At 41.1% G+C, this 18,654-nt stretch overlaps 1 protein-coding gene across 1 annotated transcript; it reads right to left on the reverse strand.

Annotated features, from left to right (window-relative positions):
- Positions 1-1,913: 1,913 nt before the first annotated feature.
- On the reverse strand, positions 1,914-12,781 carry LYG2 (lysozyme g2). Its single transcript, XM_012475870.2, has 6 exons — positions 12,769-12,781; positions 11,973-12,045; positions 6,285-6,425; positions 4,852-5,048; positions 3,594-3,732; positions 1,914-2,130 (listed from the first exon to the last, which is right to left on the reverse strand). Exons 2-6 carry the CDS (start codon positions 12,013-12,015, stop codon positions 2,012-2,014), a joined length of 639 nt encoding a protein of 212 aa, XP_012331293.1. The 5' UTR covers positions 12,016-12,045; positions 12,769-12,781; the 3' UTR covers positions 1,914-2,011.
- Positions 12,782-18,654: the final 5,873 nt, after the last annotated feature.

The raw sequence follows: 18,654 nt of genomic DNA on the forward strand, positions 1-18,654 counted from the left end.
GCAGAATAATTCTGTGGTGTGGGTGTTGCACCATTCCTAGCAGTTTTCCCGCAAGGCTGAGCTCAGGTGCCCACTGTGGTAGGTGGCTTGATGACATGTTTTACTGGCTGTCTTACTGTTCCGTATCATCGAGCCACCTCATACCAGTGTTCCAAAACCAACTAGCCACACTTGAATCCTTGCCTTAAGTTCTGCTTCTGGGAAACAAAACTAAGACAACTTGAATGTGAGGTCTCCCATGGGACATCTCTTGGCATCCTAGTCAACAAGAGAATACTAGGGGAATACACTTGGGAAACACGTGAGCGTACTATTTCTTGTTTTTCAAATTACTTGAAAGTGATCTCATCTAGATGTACTTTATTGTTGAAGTAGTGACATTGAAGGGGCTAGCGATTAGATGAAATTCATGAATATGAGGGAAAACCCAAAAGAAATCATTCCTGAGCAAAGTGAACATCTGAAGAACATCCTGGATGACCCACATGCAGGGAGGATAATAAAAATACTTAACACCTGGTACAGCATGGACCTCAAACTGTCATAGAAGCTATCGGCCTACATGCTGAGGGGCTGCCACACTAACTGACCATTGCCCTGCACAGTGAAACAAGAATTTCTGGTCCTGCCTGGGTCAAATCTTCAGGCCGGATTGAGAGATCAGTGGGCAAAGAAGGATTTACTTGGCTTTCTCCAAGGGGGCTCAGAGGCAGATGTGTATGATTTTGAATCCTTTTCAGAAACAGAAGTGATGGGCTGAAACATTCATTGAACATCTCCAAAGGGAGTTAAAGGCCCAGCAGGGCCACACCGTCACACGTCCACTTTACACTCCAACATGTTAGTGCTTGTGTCCTCTCCTGACTGTGGAAGTAAAGGCCACAAACAGCACACAGTTTCCTTCTAGAGAGTTGTTTCTTCTCCACTGTGGGTAGTGTGGGCAAAATAGCCAAGGGGTAGATGTATATGTGACCCAAGATAAACAGCTCCGAACCTCTCCTGGCATTATGAAAGTGACGCAGAATGATGAAATAATCAGAAAAAGGTGTTTAGAGTACATGTATGCGTATTGGTGAGGGTGCTAATTCATTCACTTACTGGGGATGCTGTAAAATACGGTTAACCCACTCCTGCTATCCAGACCCCAAAGTTGCCTGGTGTCCCTTCATCTCCTTGACCTTCTCACTTGGCTTTTTAGCCTTCCCGTAATTTCCTTTTATTGCTTAAAATTTCTATAAGTGGTTACTTTGCTTGGAACCAAAGAACCATAATTGATTTGGATCCTATATGCTTATCTTCAGCCGTGTCTTGTGAGGGGTGGACCCCGTTAAAGAAAGTTTGCAGCAGCAACTGCTGAAAATAAGAAAAGCCAGTCCCTGGATCTTCACAAACAATAGAAAACACAGGAGGCTGCTGTGGGTTTGAAGGATTTGCTGTACCTAATTTAAATGACAGCTTCACCTCAGTTGGCTCTCAGTTTCCTATGAAACTAGAATTCCATCCCTATTTCCTTCATTGTCCCATGAGTTGGCTGGCTTACGAGCCAGGAGTTTCTCATAAGCAAAGCCCAAGTAGTTTGGGCAGATACTGGGAAAAGGACGAAAGCTTGAGTAAGGCTTATTTAACTTGTTAGCAATTCTGGTAGGCAGGGAATAGGTGGGCATTGGAATCGTGGGCTAAAATGAAGCCTCGCTGGAATATGTAGATGCCATTTGCCATGACATTCACATTTACTACAAAGTAATTATATATATATGTGTGTGTCTGTGTGTGTATATATATGTATATGTCTATGTACATTTCCTGGGAACCATATTGTGAACTGGGTGGATTTCTTTTATTTTTCTTTCCTTTTTTCAATTCTTACTTTCATTCAGAAAATCAGGAAATGAATTTTCTTTTATGATTTTAATCATTTCTTTGCCAGTGTTGAGTACAACACATTCATATAAAACTCCCAAATGTGGCCATCTGAGCACTCTGCCAACCTGGCCCACCTGCAGAGCTTTGCCTAGAAGCTTTGTCGTTTATAGAACTTAGCTCGGGCAACGATATCATTGACGAAGTCATTGTCTATGTCTGCCGGGGTGGCAATTGCTTCAACTCCTGACTTAAAAGCTGAGAGACCGCCTGAAATGAAACACAGAGAGTTAGGCTCAAATGTTAACTTTCAGCAGAAATAAGCAATGAGCATTGCCAAGATGTTAGCTCTCCAGGCAAATCTTCCAAAGCAGGCAATCCCAACTCCTCCTCCCTTTCTCATTTTCTGAAAGGACATGCTACCCCAAGAATCACTGGGAAAATTCCAGATTGCTTTCTTTCTCTTTTTCCAAACTCTTTGTTTTTTCTTGTTGCAAAAATCAGATTTGCTTTTTTATGTAATCCAGGCCTGGCAGAACTAGACCCCCAGTTATCCTCTGCTGAGAATGCTTGTAACATTCTCTCATTTATTGAATAACTCACTCATTTATTCACTCACTCATTCATTCAGGAAATGTTTTCAAGCCACCTACTGTGTGCCAGGAGAGGTGCCACACTGACTGCAAGGTACCCAAGACATACTTATTTCTTTGGGTATGTGTACATATGCATGTGTGTGCTATTTTACCCTAGAATTTTATCTTTAGTAGTTATGTATGTGTTTAACATAATTGTGCTCTGTTCTCATATCCAGAGAAAAAGATGCCTGGTCCTGATCCCTGCCTTCAAGGACCTTGAAATAGAGAATAGAAACTGTTCTGATTAAGCCATTAGAGTGTGGAGGGCATAACATGGGCCAGTCGGAGGTAAACGTAATAGGAATTGATGTGGTTGGGTGTGAAGAAAGAAGGAACCAGAGAGCCTAAGAAAGCAATCTGGTTTTCTGGCTGGGATGACTGATTACATTATGGTGCCAGAAAGACACCTAAAATGCAGAATAAAGAGCAAATTTATAGTGGGAGGCTAGTGAGTTAATTCCATCTGGGAGATGCTGACCTTAAGGGCACCTGTGGTCAGCCAAGCAGAGATTTCCACTTGAATATATAGTACCTGAAGTCCTGAGAATACTCACAGAGTAAAAGTTTGTTCAGACAATTCGGAAAGTTATTGACAATTTCTTATAACAGAAAAAAAATCTATGAGAGGTAGGCAAATATATTCTTTTTTTTTTTTTTTTTTTTTTGAGAGGGTCTCACTCTGTCTTCTGGGCTGGAGTGCAGTGATATAATCAATGCTCACTGCAGCCTCTCAACCTCCCAGGCACAAGCAATCCTCCTGCCTCAGCCTTCTGAGTAGCTGGAACTACTGGAGTGTGTCCCCATGCCCAGCTGTTTTTTTTAATAGAAACAGGGTCTCACTGTTTCAAGGTATCATTCAATGGCTCAATAAGCAATGAATGAGAACCCCAACATTCTGCAGAAGGGGAAATGGAGGTTGGGGATTGAGGGCCACTCAAAGTAACTCAATGGTTCAGAGAATGCAAATGCAGCCCCTAGACATCTCCTCCCAGGTCCACTGCTGATCCCGTGGAAATGCTCCCAAGGAGTCTCGGGTCACACTTCAGTGGTCTCATTCATTGCTCATTTAAACAGAGTACTTAGAATACAGTCTACCTTTGAGGTGCTGAGCAACACTCCACATGGGGAATTTTTTCTGGATTGCCTTAATGTCATCTGTTAGAATCCCAGCAGCCTGTGAAAGGTGTTCTTTGCTGTCCCAGGTACCAACAGGGGGGTACTTTTGTTTGTCAAGCTAGAAAATTTAGATAATAAAGTGAGCATCTGGATGAGGTAACACATTTTTCTGCCATTCCTAATTTCCTCTCCTTGTATTCAAGTCATAGATACCAGCCTTTATTCCCAAAGAGTCAATTCTACTGTTCTTTCTTTCATAGAGATGAGAGTCAGAGAAATGAAGTAAGGTTTGGGAGAAATGGACATGGCACAGTTTTAACTGAACATTCTAATATACAAAAAAAGAATTAAAAAGTTGTTTTGAAACAACACCCAAAGTCTAGACATTTATGACTTTTATAGTAAGAAATAATAATCCAGCTAATTCAGTTAAAAATTTGCTTCTAACTGGGAAGTCTGTATTTCTACAGACAATTTAAAATACATCCTGGAAGCAAATATCCAGATAATTTGGATCCCTTTCTTCCAGTTTACCCAAAGGAACAAGTTGTTTCAAGTAGGGCTTAATTGTATGGTCTTTTGATCCACATGGATGAAATTTACTACTTCATGAACCCCAAGAGAATACCTGTAACAATAGTGCTGTTTATAAGATTTTCTCAGTTTTAGTATATTATGTATTATTTATTGCAGAATGGTAGGTATGAAACTCCTAAAATACTTTTTTTAAAAGATATCTAATAATGATTAAGTCTTGAATGAAATATAAAGATGTGTTACAGAAGTCCCAGATCAAATTTTTCTGGAGTGGCTGGGCACAGAGGCTCACATCTGTAATCCCAGCACTCTGGGAGGCCGAGGAGGGTGGATCACCTGAGGTCAGGAAGATGAGACCAGCCTGGCTAACAAGATGAAATCCCATCTCTACTAAAAACACAAAAATTTAGCTGGGGGTGGTGGTGTGTGTCTGTAATCCCAGCTACTGAGGAGGCTGAGGCAGGAGAATCACTTGAACCCGGGAGTGGAGGTTGCAGCGAGCCGAGATCACGCCATTGTACTCCAGCCTGGGCAACAAGAATGAAACTCTGTCTCAAAAAAAAAAATATTATGCTGGAGTACCTGTAGCCAGATGCCAGGGTATTTTGGGGCTTGGAAGCACTGCAAATAGATTTCTAGTTGGGGTTGAGCTTCTGAGGAGGGATGAAGTGGGTTGGATAGAAAATTTCTAGCTAGATACCTGCATCAAGCCAAATTTAAGCCCCCTGTGGTCCCAGCCGTCTTGCAGGACAGCTCCGCCATGGCTTTCCCTGGAGATAATGGCTGCGATGATAGCAGGGTCCACACAATGTTTCTGCCCGACTTCTTTGATCAGAGTCTGGTAACGTTTTATGGCCCTCAAATCCATCTCAGCAAACATTTCGGAACCACGGATCCCTACGTAAATAGAAAAGAAACTGTTTTTCTGGGCATGATAGTGGGTGCCTGAAGTCAGTCCCTGCTACTCAGGAGGCTGAAACAGGAGGATCGCTTGAGCCCAGGAGGAGTTAGGAACCAGCCTGGGCATCACAGTGAGAGCCCATCTTCAAAAAAAAAGAATTTAAAATTAAAAAAAGAAAAGAAACTGTTTCTTCTACTTCAGAAGAAAACAGTTTTTAAAAATTTGCTAAGTTAGCCACAGCCTCTGATCACTGCTAGTGGCTTGGGACAACTATTCTAAGACATCCTTTTGATCTCTGACTGCAGAAACAGGTCCACAACCTCCAACAGGTGCCGCTTCTGCTCTGTTTCTCCTTCAAATTGCTCACACCTGTAATCCTAGCACTTTGGGAGGCTGAGGCAGGTGGATCACCCGAGCTCAGGAGTTCGAGACCAGCCTGGCGAACATGGTGACACCACGTCTCTACTAAAAATACAAAAATTAGCCAGACATGGTGGTAGGTGCCTGTAACCCCAGCTACTCAGGAGGCTGAGGCAGGAGAATCACTTGAACCTGGGAAGTGGAGGTTGCAGTGAGCCATGAGTGTGCCATTGCACTCCAGCCTGTGTGACAAAGCAAGACTCCATCTTAAAAAAAAAAAAAATTCTGCCACACTGATGCACTGGGAAACGTGTTGGACTAGGAGTCAGCCAATGTATGTTTTAGCCTGGCTCTGCCACTACCTGGTTCTATGCTATTGGGAAGTCTCCCCTTTTTGCTGAATCTCTGGGCTCTGATTTGTAAACCGAGGGGTTGGGGTCTGATGTGATCTTGTGGTTGCTGCCAGCTCCAACACCCTAAAATCAGGATAACATGATGAAGAAGACTTTGGAACAGGATTACAGAAGAGGGGAGGTGTGAAGAGCATCCTGGCTTCCTTCAGATATGCCTGCTGTAACATGAAGCAAACACAGCAGCACCATCCAGAAAACAAAGCCAGAGTCTAATATTTATTCAAGCAGTAGTTTCAATATGTAGAAATAAACACAGCTGACCAAGGTTTGGAAAGAATGGGGGTGGAAAATGAAAAGAAACGGATTGTTAGGTTGGTCAGAATAGTGTTTTTTGTTAATTTTTAATTTTGATACTATTGTCATAATAATGATGATACCTTTGCAAAATTAAGTCAGTTCCTAAGAATCTGAAAATGATCAAAGAGGGAAAGCCAAACGTTTCCTTTGCTTTTCACTTACCACAGTTCATCGCACTGTTTGCATCACAGGTGGCTCCAGAGGTCTTCATGGTCATGATGTCCCCATAGCAGCCGTGGTACAGGCGTGGATGTAGGTGAGGGTTCATTGAGTGAGTGAACGGGTACGAGCCCCTGGAAGTGCCTAGGAGGCAGAAGTGTAACTCACATGAAGCCTGTGAGAAGATACTGCTTGAGTTGCTGCGATGAACATCACTAAACCAAAGGTGAAGGCCACAGACAGAACTGCCCAACTCCCTTGTTGCCATTATTTGTTCATCAGACAGAAGTTCCCCAATATCCACTCTGCTCCAATCTTTTGTTTTGTTTTGTATCAACAGCACTTAATCCTAAAACACTATGCAAAATATTAGGAAATTTATCTCTCTTTCTTTTTTCTTAAGACAGAGTTTCGCTCTTGTTGCCCAGGCTGGAGTGCAATGGCATGATCTCGGCTCACTGCAACCTCTGCCTCCCAAGTAATTCTCCTGCCTCAGCCTCCCAAGTAGCTGGGATTACAGGCATGCGCCAGTGCAGTGGCATGACCATAGCTCACAGCAGCCACCAACACCTGGGCTCAAACATTTGCTGAGAACCCCAGCTTCCTGAGTAGCTGGAACCACAGGCACACACCATCATGCCTGGCTTATTTTATCTTTTTGTAGAGATGGGGTTTTGCTATGTTGCCCAAGCTAGTCTCAAATTCCTGGGCTCAAGCAATCCTCTCTCCTTGGCCTCCCAAAGTGCTGGGATTACAGGCACTGCAGTCATACCATGCTATAGTCTCACTCAGAATTAAAACTGACAGAAGGTTTTTCAGCAGGAACCTTGAGAGTTTTGTTTTTGGCTTTTTTTTTTTAGTATTTGGGGGTACATGTGCACGTTTGTTATTTGGGCATATTGTATAATGCTGAGGATTGGCATTCTACTGATCTTTCACCCAAATAGTGAACACAGTACCTCATGTGTAGTTTTTCAATCCTTGCCTCCCTCCCTCCCTCTCTCCTTTTAGAATCCCCAGTATGTATTGTTTTTCGATCTCTTGACCAAAAGCCTCAGTCTTCCAAAGTGCTGGAATTACAGGCATAAGCCACCACTCCCACCCTGTTTTGAAAAGAATTTTAAAACACTTCTGACACAAATGTTTCTGGGGATGTGAACATCTGGATTAACAATTTGCCTTTGTTTAGAAAAATAAGAAAGAAGGGTGCATAACAATTTAAATATATTCTTATTTTATATCATTTACCATGAAATTGAGTTCCTATGTATGTCTATTTAATAAAATTAGAAGTAAAAATTGGATTTGCCAAAATAATTTAAGTCCAATCTATTCTTGTTTTTTTATTCTGTCATTAAAAAGTGAGTTTCTGTAGGGAGCTGGAGTAGCACACCCCCTCACGGCTGCTGTGAACTTTGGTTGAACTTCAGGGAAGTGAAACCACAACAGGAGGATGTGTATGTCTCAGAGAACAGAAGGGCCTAGAGAGATAACTAGCTTTCGCTGACCTTGCTGCAAGATAGTTTTTAGCTGAAGTATGTTAACTGAGGTATGAGAATAATAACCACAGGCTGTTCTAAGTAACTGCACCCTCCCTCTGCTATGTGCTTTGTGAACATATAAAATATAAGTACGCTGAGACAGGTCAGGGCCGGAAAGACTGACATCCTCACCTCCCGGACCACCTGGCCCAGGTTTTTATATCTCTCTGTCTGTGTCTGTGTCTTTCCTTATCCCCCACTGTTCCCTCTTAGGTCCTTAAACCCCTGTGCAGTGCAGGACGCGGCTCATGTTTCTGTCCAAGTCTACCCGTTAAAGGAGAGGTAGAGCTTTTGCTAAAGGAGATGCAAGGTTATTTTCTGTAATACTGAAAAGTTCGTTCTAATGGCTTTGAGGACTGTTAACTTGAACCTTAAGAGTCCAAATATTTGTTATAACACAGTACTTTGGGCTGGATGTGGTGGCTCATGCCTAGAATCCCAGCACTTTGAGAGGCTGAGGCAGGAGGATTGCTCGAGCCCAGGCTTGAGCCCAGGCAAAATGAAAAGCATAATGGCTTTTCATTTTGCTTAGGTCAAATGGCAGAACTCATTTCTACAAAAAACACAAAACATAGCCTGATGTGGTGGCACATGCCTGTAATTCCAGCTGCTCAGGAGGCTGAGACAGGAAGATTGATTGAGCCCAGGAGGTCGAGGCTGCAGTGAGCTTTGATGGTGTCACTGCATTCCAGCCTGGGCAATAGAACAAGACCCTGTCTCAAATCTCAAAAAAAAAAAAAAATGTATTTTGTTAAAATGTTTGACATAAAAAAATAGAATCTAACCACTTCTCCCACCTCTGCTACTGTCATGGTCCAGACCAGCATCATTGCTCATCTGGACTCTCCTAACAGCCCCTAACTGACCTCACTGCTTCACTCTTGCAGCCCATCCTCTACCTAGTAGACAGAATCACCCTGTGGGATATGCATGGGCTGCTATCAGTCTTCTCTCTTAACCTTCCAGTGGCTTTCTCCCTCTTTAGGGGAACAGTCAAGTCCAGCCTGCAGCCTCCAAGACCTACTAGATCTAGCCCTCTGCTCCTGTTCCCACTTCTCCTTCCCTTTACCCACTCTCCTCCAGCCACATTCTTCTTTGCACTTATCCCTCAACACACCAGGCAGGTTTCAGCCTTGAAGCCTTTATGTTTGTGGTTCCTTTTGCCTAGAATGCTATTCCTTCAGGTACCTACATGATTCTGCCTTCAGGTCTCTGTCCAAGTATCACCTTATCAGCAGAATATGTAGACAGTTTACAGACAAAAAATGAAAATGGTTTTTAAAGATATAAAAGATGTTAAACCACACTCAAAAGAAGAGAAAGGCCACATGAAAACATCATTATGACAGCATTTTCCAACTCTTTAGTTGGTGAGAGTCCAAAGGTTTGGCAATATGCTCTGTGGGAGAGGTTGTGAGGAAATAGGCTGTCTCATGCACTGCTGTGGAACACAGTTTTGTGATAGGCTGTTCATTTCAGCACTGTTTATAACTGCAAACAACACAAATGTCATCAGTATAGGGATGGTAGAGTAAGTGAAGCTACATCCATAGTGGAGTACTATGCAGCTGTGAAAGGAATGAGTAAGACCTGTATATACTCCTGTAAAATTCTCTCCAGGGACACAATAGTATTTATAGAATTGGACTCTTTGTGTAAGAAAGGGGAGAAAATACAATTATCTATTTTGTGTGATTTGCTCATATCTTCAAAAGAAACAATACAAGGATGAACGAGAAATGAATAAAAATTGTTAGTTATGGAGAGGGAAAGAGGAAGTTAGAGGGAAAAGGGATAGAGGATAGACTAACTGTATCTTTTTTAAAGTTTTATTTTGGAACCATGTAAATGTTCTCATAAATTTAAAAATTAAATAGGGAAAAAGGAATCAAAAAAAAAAACAAATGAACATAACTCCATATCAAATTAAAAGATTAATAAACACATAGAGCAGAATTATCTCAAGTGACTTTAAAATATATCCACGTGTGTATAACGCTACAAAGGAATACATCCTATGAACATAAATACTCACAAGAAAATCTTAAATTATACTGACTGTCTCATTATTGATTGGTACTACTGTCATAGTTATTTTGACACTATTGTATGCAAATAAGTAATTTACATGTGCAAATTAGCATTATTCACAAATTACATATGTAAATAATGCTAATATCTAATGTCATTAGACACTATTATATGTAAATGAGTAACAATGCTAATGTCATACTCATTTTCCAGTTTCAAGATAGTATTCTCACAGGATTTTTAGTGTAAATAGCAGAAGTACAAATATAAAACTGATATAAAATATTTGCATTCTTAAATATAAATGTGAAATATCTCAATGCACAATTGTTTTTATTTTTAAAATATGTATTTTCTAGTTCCTGCCACTGAAAACACCTGAAAGAAATTGCAGCTCCATAGCAATGGAGCACTCCTACTTCTCACATTGTGGTCTCTAAATGCCATTTTCTGCTAAGAGGAACCAGTGCTCCTCAGGATAATGGCTGATTGCTGGCCTGGGGCAGCAAATGTTCAAGATGAACCAGGAACAATTTTTTGTGCTAGAGCTGGTCCTTATATGTTAGAAACACATAAAAATTTTTACAGGTGAAATGTTTTTTTCTTCCTTCCTTCCTCTCATTCTTTCCCTCTCTCTTCCTTTTTTCCTCTCACTCTCTTTCTGCCCATTCATCTCACTAGAAGATAAATTTCATCAGGTCAGATACTAGATGTTTTTCTTTGCTATATCCTTCTCAGCACCTGTAACAATGCTTGGCACAAAGTAGACATTTAATAAACATTTGCCGAATGGATGAATGGATAGTTTGATGGATGAAGGAATGAGACAGAAAGGGGTTGTTTCAATTATCTGGATCAAGTGTCCATATATTGACAGGTTCAACATCCTTTCACTGGGAGGCAGTCTTTGCCAGGCTTACTGAGTGGCCCACAGACCACAGGCATCAAAGTTACCCAGGATGCTTATTAAAAATGCTTATCACTGGGCTCTTCACACCAGATCTACTGAACCAGAATCTTGTAGTATAAGACCAAAGAACCTGCACTTTAACCAGCATGCCCAGTTGACTGTTACACATAAGTTTATGAACCACTATTTTAAGCGAAATGGAATATGACCATGGACCCTATACTGCCTGTGCAGGCATTATAAGCACACAGGCCCTTTTTAAATTAGAGTCACCTTTCAGCTATACACAGCTAATATGGTAGCTCATAATTAATCTGCTGGCTATTTAACTCTTCTTTCACCTGGGAATTTAAAAAGGAGCAAAAATTTAAAACTATGTTGCCCTGCTTTTGACCATAAGTAACTGGAAATTAGTTTTGGGTAGCCTTGTTTTCCCAAATTTAGAATTAAACATTTTAGAAACACTTTCTTTTCAGTCATTATTCGATAATTAAAGACAACTTGAACATTGCTCATAATGGCTTTTCATTTTGCTTAGGTCAAAGTTTTAACATTCGCTTATTCAAGATCCTTTACCAACTCACCAACCTATTTTTCCAGGCTTCCCCCCAGAAATCCCCTCTTCTATCCCTGGCCACACCAACCCAAAGACTTTTCATTCATTTCTGCCTCTGCTCTTTTACTGAAGTCATTCTTCCTCTCCAGCAGGCTCTTCCCTTTTCTTATTAAATCACCAAGCATTCTTCAACTGACACATCCCCCCAAAAAGCCTTTCATGTCTAAGCATCCTAGCTGGATGTGAGCTCTTCCTCCCAAACTCCTCCCAGACTAGTGCTTTTTTCCCACCTGTTCACATTTAACTCTCATCAACTGCTTGGCATTGATAATTTTCTCTTCATGTGTTTTGCTTCCAAGGCCCTGTTCCACATACCTCTCAGTAAGATATCAAGCCTGATAGGTATATTGTCAGACAGGAAGTAAGCAGATCAATAAATACGAGATTATTTGAAATTCCCACAGGATTATTTGATCCTGTTTTTCACCTGCTTAGCGAGCAGAACATACTGTTAATTATAGAAATAATAGTTGATTAATGGCCAAGCTGGTCAGAAAGAGAGCCCATTATCATTGCTCTTTCTGATTCATGATTGTGCTGGAGGTTTTTGTGGACACCCTGTGAACAATGCTAAATCTCAGCCAGTGACTTACCAATGAGGGCAATTAGTCCCCAGAACACCACAGAGGATAGCATTGTGGGGAATCTTATCTTCCAGGACCTGTTCTGATTTGAAATAGAAACTGGTTAATTTTAAAACTTGAAAGTTTCCTAAAGAAAAATTTGCTTTCATATTTTTAAAAAATGCAGAGTTATTTCCAATTCAATTCTCATTTTCCAGTTTCAAGTAGTATTCTCACAGGCTCAGTACACGGTTTGTTGGATCACTCTCTTTCCTAAGTATAAACTCCCAACTGTCTTCAATCCAATTTCATATTGACACGGGCTATGCATTTCTTCTTACTTATGTAACCAAATATACACTTCTATCCCATCTCTAAGCTTGGCGACCCCACAATTTTGTTCCCTTTCTTTAAAAAAATACTGATCCTTTCATTCTAGTTACTTGCCCTACCTCTGCCTTCAAGGATCAGTTTTGGTTTTTTATTTGTTTGTTTAAAGATGGGATCTTGCTCTTTCACCCAGGCTGGAGTGCAGTGGCATAATCATAGCTCGCTATGGCCTCAAGCTCCTGGGCTCAAGCAATCCTCCCACCTCAGCCTCCCGAGTAGCTGGGAGCCACATGTGCATGCTACCATGCCTGGGTGTTCCCATTCTCCTACTAGGGTCTCCACAGGAAAAACAAAATAAAATACCAACAGGAGCATCAGAGAACATAACTTAGAAGAGGTTTCCTGTTTTCCATTTCTTTCTCAATCAACTCTATTCTTGGTCTCATTGAAATGGTAGCTTGTAAGTTTCACAAGATATAAGAAAGCCAGCACTAACCTTGTTTGCAACCTTACAGAGAAAATCCCCCCTCTCTGTCTGCAAAGATCTTCTGTACTCAGCAGCAAACTGCACTTCAAGCTTTCACAAAGTGGTGGCCTTTGTCCTATAACACAGGTTTAACAATTGGAGAATCCATTAGTCAGTAGATCACTGCGCACCTGGCTTCAGCTGAGGAGACATCAATGGGGTTCTACTGCTGTGGAGGAAACTTTTAAACACAAGCATGAAGACTCACCTGACTTTTCTAACCTTCATCTTGTACCAACGATCATTAGAGGAGCTTTATATATGGTTTAAAACCCTCTCTTTAAACCACTGACCTCATTAGGCCTGGTTATAATAGTACTTTGGACTTAGGTGACCTCATTAATAAGAGGATTTCAAAGAGTTTATTAACCACTATTAATTAATTAACCTAATGAACCCCCAGGTTGCTCAGGAGGCATAATTTTGATAGATTGTTTCTAGATATCTAAAATTAGATATTTAGATATTTAGATAGTCACAAATTTAGAAGCCAAACAGCTTCTAAATTTGTGAATAAAAAGCAGATACTCCGCTTTAAAAAGATAACAGGAAATACTAGCAATTGTTATTCTTGAATTGGTTATTTACCTGAAATGCTGAGTCTCCTGCTCTTTGTTCCCCATTCCAATGTCACATGATCCCCATACCAATATGGCACATGATCTCAAACCACTGTGTCACATGATCATGATAGGTGAACTTGGCTCCTTACTCCAATCCCACTTCTGACAAACAGGTGCAAGTGTGGCCTCCTGCTCTGGGAGATCTAATTGCAAAGGATATGGGAAAAAAGGATTTAGCCCGGGATAAAAACTTCTAGGAGAGAGTGTCTTTTTTCAGGCTTATGTCCAGAGGAAGAGAGGAAGTGCATTGTGCAGCCCCAGGAACAAGAAATGGAAAGGACATTCTTGAAACAGGCAAAGTACATTGCCTTGAGGGGAGGGAGAAGTCTGGTCTGGGTTCTTCCATAAGCGCAGCAAGTTTCTCAGACTGCACACAATCCTCCCCTACATCCATCAAGTGAAGAAAGGTGCAAGGCGGCCGTATGAGAAACGGGAAGACAAAGCCACAGGCAACTTTCCAGCTCCCTGGCAATGAAAAAACCTCCACTCCCAGGAGAACATGCCCTCCCCAAGCTGAGGTCTGCACAGTCCACTGGCATTCGCTTCTGCCCTGCCTGCCTTCCTGCTTGTAGAACAGACTGCCCTGGCATGGCCTCTAGCCTTCCATCTCTGGAAGAGGGGCAGGGTTGTTCTGAGCCAATGGATGATTCCTGCTTGACTCTCAGGAAAGTGACCCATGGAGGGTCTGCTCCACCACCATCAACACTGCAGTCAGAACCGCTCCTGAATAAGGGATATTGCAGGAGTCTAACTGACCTGAGGCAGGCCTTAGAAACACACAGACTATCACTAGCAACATTGTGCCCATGACCCACTTCACTACAGGGTGAGTAGAGCCACTTACCTGAGGCTTCCAGGCTAAGTGCAATAAGAAAGTTCAAGAAAGGAAGATTAAGAAGAAGTTAAGAAAGAATTATAAGCTAGGTAAAAGAGAGTAGGTGGAGGCTGGGGCTGTCCGTACGTGCACTGGAGGAAGAAAGTGTTAATAAAACATTTAAAGCACTGTTGAATGTGAAGAATACTTATCTTTCTGCTCTCAGTTAGTGGGGCTACGAGTCCTTCTAGGTATGGGGGTCTTAATGGTCAGGATGCTGCAACTCAACCAATCGTTTTCAAACTGATGTGAATTGTTCTGTTCACTCAAACTATGAGAGAACAATTGAACATTTATTTGACACCCAACATTTGTCAGGTTCCTATGGATACTATATGACTCAATCCTCCACTGGCCCTGTGAGGCAGGTATTATCCCTTATTTTAGAGACGAGGAAACTGTGACTCAGAGAAGCTAAGTAACTTGTCAAAGATGGCACAGTTAGCATGTGACAGAACCAGGATTTGAACCCAGGTCTATAAGATTCCAAAATCCATGCTCTTCTGCTATATCAGAAGTGCCAGCATGATAGACAAATGACCCTGCACAGCAAATTGCAATAGGTCCAAATCAATCTAGATTCAAAGCATTGTCTGTGGTCTGGATAAATAATACCAGTCAGAGGTTTTATACCACTATCTTTCAAGTGTTTGTAGGTGTTGTTGAAATTTCTAGAAAGCAAATTAATATGAGTTAACTTAAGTCCAAAGTGGTTTTTTGTCACTTTATATTTTCTCCACCAGTAATAATAAGGTAGTTAATATGCACTGACCTTTATGGTATGGTTGGTAGAATAATAGTAAGGGGCACAATCTAAGTTTATTATACTCTAAAGCCCAACTCTTAACTGCGATACCCTACTGACCCAGTGGATGGTTAAGTGTGTGAACTGTTGTATAAGGATCTTAGAAATTTCTTATCACTAAGAAGAAATATACTGACTAATTCTTCACCTCTTCTCAGAGATAACAAGAGTGAGTTGTACTTGTGAGTTGTAGTGATATTTCCAGGAGGGGCTTGAGGGGACCTTGGCACCTGTCATAATCTCCATTAGTCCCCAAAACATTCCCAAAGAAAAAAACAATCTATATGTAAGCAATGTCTGTGCTATACAAATAAAGCTCTATGGCCTTGTCCCCTGCCCCTTTGAATCAGTTGCCTGCTCCTAAGACTCTTCAGTGCCACAATTCTCTGGCAGCCTCTGGGGAGTCCTAACAGATTTGGGGTTCCTGGCCTCAGTGATGGGGACTCAAATCATCCCTAATGACTAAATTGCCTCAGCAATTGGAAAACTTCAATGGAAAAGTTTAAGTAGTACTGTCCTAGTTAGGAGGAGAGGAATGATTATGAAAACTGAGGTACAGTGTATACCCAGGGAAGTAGATTCTGCTGGGGGTTCCTGGTAAGACTTCTCAATTCACATCACACAAAGACCTGCCCTTGTTCCCTGAGCTACCCTAGGTCAGCACTTTTGGGAGTTAAAGGAATCCAGCATCTCGGGCTCGCTTGGTTCCCTCGCCTTCTGCATCCCCACTTGCCTCCTTCCCAACACTAGTCTGTGGTAATAGAGACTGGGCTGTCTCCACCATGTCATTATTTGTGAATCCCAGGCACAGCTCTCCTTTCTCAGGAACAACAGCCAAGGAAGATGACCATGGCCAAGTCATTTAACCTCCCTGAGCCCTAATTTTCCTCATCTGTAAAATGGAGATGGTAATAATGCCCCACGACTTTGTTTTGAAGATAAAAATAAATTTTATATGTAAAAACATGTTATAAACTACAGTGCTTCATAGAGATGCCAGTTACTATCATGATGGGTTTGTACTCAGGTCCTGATGGCTTAGCTTCTTGTTGATTTATTCATTTGCTTGTTTATCCATGCACTCAGAAAAAATAATTAACAGCTGAATTATAGGACAGGAAGTAGAAGGTGAAGTCTCTCTTCAGCCATGAAGGAAACTTGGTAGGACAAGCAGGAGCTATTCATTGTCAGGACTCTGTAGCCTCCCTGGTAGGAATGGAGGAAGGATAAGTTCAGAAAAGATGAGGAAGCTGCCCGAGAATATATAGCAAAGGCACTTTGGCATCAATGGCTGGTGAGAAGGCAGAAGCAGAGCCCTTCTGTATAATTTCATTAAAACGTTCAACTTAACCCCAGGATATTTCAATGTCAGGCTTGAACTGCTGAGTGCTTTTCTTGTCTTGGCTTTAATCTACTATATGATAGGTAAAAAGCACACCTTCCTTGTCGAAGAAGCCACTTACATGGTTGCATCATTGGTCTTCCAATGTCAAATATTTGACCAACATTTCAGAAAAGATATACAAATGGCCAATAAAGCTCATGAAAAATTGGAAAACACCTTTAGACATCAGGGATATGCAAAATAAAATCACAATGAGACAGTATTTCATACTCACTAAAAAGGCTAAAACCAAAGACTAGCCATATCACATATTGGCAAGAATATGAGACAAACAGAACTCTCAAACATCGCTGGTTGGAAGTTAAAATGGTATGATTGCTTTGGAGAACTGTTTAGCAGTGTCTTACAAAGTAAACATACTATATGACTCAGGAATTTTATTTCTAGTTATTTATCCAAGAGGAATGAAAACAAATGTCTCCCAAAAGACTTGTACAAGAATTTTCATAGATTGTAAGTTCTGCACAGAAAAAAGAGAAAAAAAGAATTTTTATAGTGCTTTATTCATAATGGTTCAAAACTGGAAATACTCCAAAAGAGTTATCAATGAAAGAATACCAACAGCTGTAGTATAATGAGATAATGTAATAATACACAGGTTAAAAAACATCCAGGAAAAAATTCCTATGAACCTGGCTGGGTGTGGTGCCCACCTCTGATCATTCAACCACGTCTAGGAATGTATTTGTTTGAAAAAGGGACTCCCTGTGATTTGGAAAGGAGAAGGGAGAAGTCTGAAACAAAATTTACAAATAACATTTTTATTTTGAAATAGTTTAAATTTCACAAGAAGCTTCAAAAATAGTACCAAGAGTTCCCATATGCCCTTCAGCCAGCTTCCCCCAACGGCAATACCTTACATAACTCTAGTACATGTCAAACCCAGAACCTTAGCATTAGTATTACACAATACTATAAACTTAGGTACAGACCTTATTTGTATTTCCCCAGTTTGTTTTTACATGCTCTTTTAAAAAATATATTTATTTATTTATATTTCTGAAGTGAATAGTACTGTGAACGTTTAGCCCATGTGTAGATGCAAGTAACCATCATCATAATCAGGATATGGAACTGTCCTATCACCATAAAAAGACTGCCTCATGATATCCCCTAACTATGTCTTTCATTGTGCCAAAAGTAAGCTTTTTTTTCAGACAGAGTCTTGCTGTTACCAGTCCAGGCTGGAGTGCAATGGCACAATCTCAGCTCACTGCAACATCCACCTCCCAGGTTCTAGCAATTCTCCTGCCTCAGCCTCCCAAGTAGCTGAGATTATAGGTGCCACCAACAGGCCTGGCTAATTTTTGTATTTTTTAGTAGAAATGGGGGTTTCACCATGTTGGACAGGCTGGTCTCGAACTCCTGACCTCAGGTAATCCACCCACCTCGGCCTCCCAAAGTGCTGTGATTATAGGCATGAGCCACCACGTCCAGCCAAGTAACTTATTTTTTAAAAACAGCTTGATTGAGCTATAGTCCACATATCATAGGCATCACTCATTATAAAGTATGCAACTCAATGGTTTTTAGTATGTTCACAGAGTCATGCAACCATCAGCATAATCAATTTTAGAGCATTTTCATTATCCATGGAAGAATCTCCACAACTATTAGCAATCATTCCCAGTTTCTCTCCCCTTCCTCTTCTCTCCTTTTCACCCTCTGACCCCAGGCAGTCACTTATCTAGAAGTCTGGATGATTTTGTAAACTGTTCCACAGTTGTTCACTATACCTGTGATGGAGAGAAGAGCTGGAGTGGTATCTGGAGAAGGACTTGCGCCAAAGACAGCCCTTTTGTCACGGTTTATCCTGGGAGTGACTTGAACACAATCAAATGCTGTAGAAAATATTGAGGCTACAACAAACAATAGGATTATTTGATCAGATAATGATGTTGAAGACACTAGTTTAAGAGCTTAAGAGCAGAAATTGGCCTGAGGCAGGAATGGGATTGCCTCTTCCATTGTAACAGGAAGAAAAGAGAAAAAAATCAGGTAGCAATGCAGTTCCATTTATAGAGTTGATGGGAGAAAACTGAGGGAGTTACCTAATGATTTTTAATTCCTCTGTGAAACAGGAGGTCAAATCATGTGCTGAGAGTAAAAACTATGTAGACTTAGAAAATGGTGAACATGTGGGAAAGCC

This window comes from Aotus nancymaae, unplaced genomic scaffold (assembly GCF_030222135.1).
Source record: "Aotus nancymaae isolate 86718 unplaced genomic scaffold, 86718_ANA_hifiasm-v0.15.2.pri h1tg000131l, whole genome shotgun sequence".
Classification (NCBI taxonomy): Eukaryota; Metazoa; Chordata; class Mammalia; order Primates; family Aotidae; genus Aotus; species Aotus nancymaae.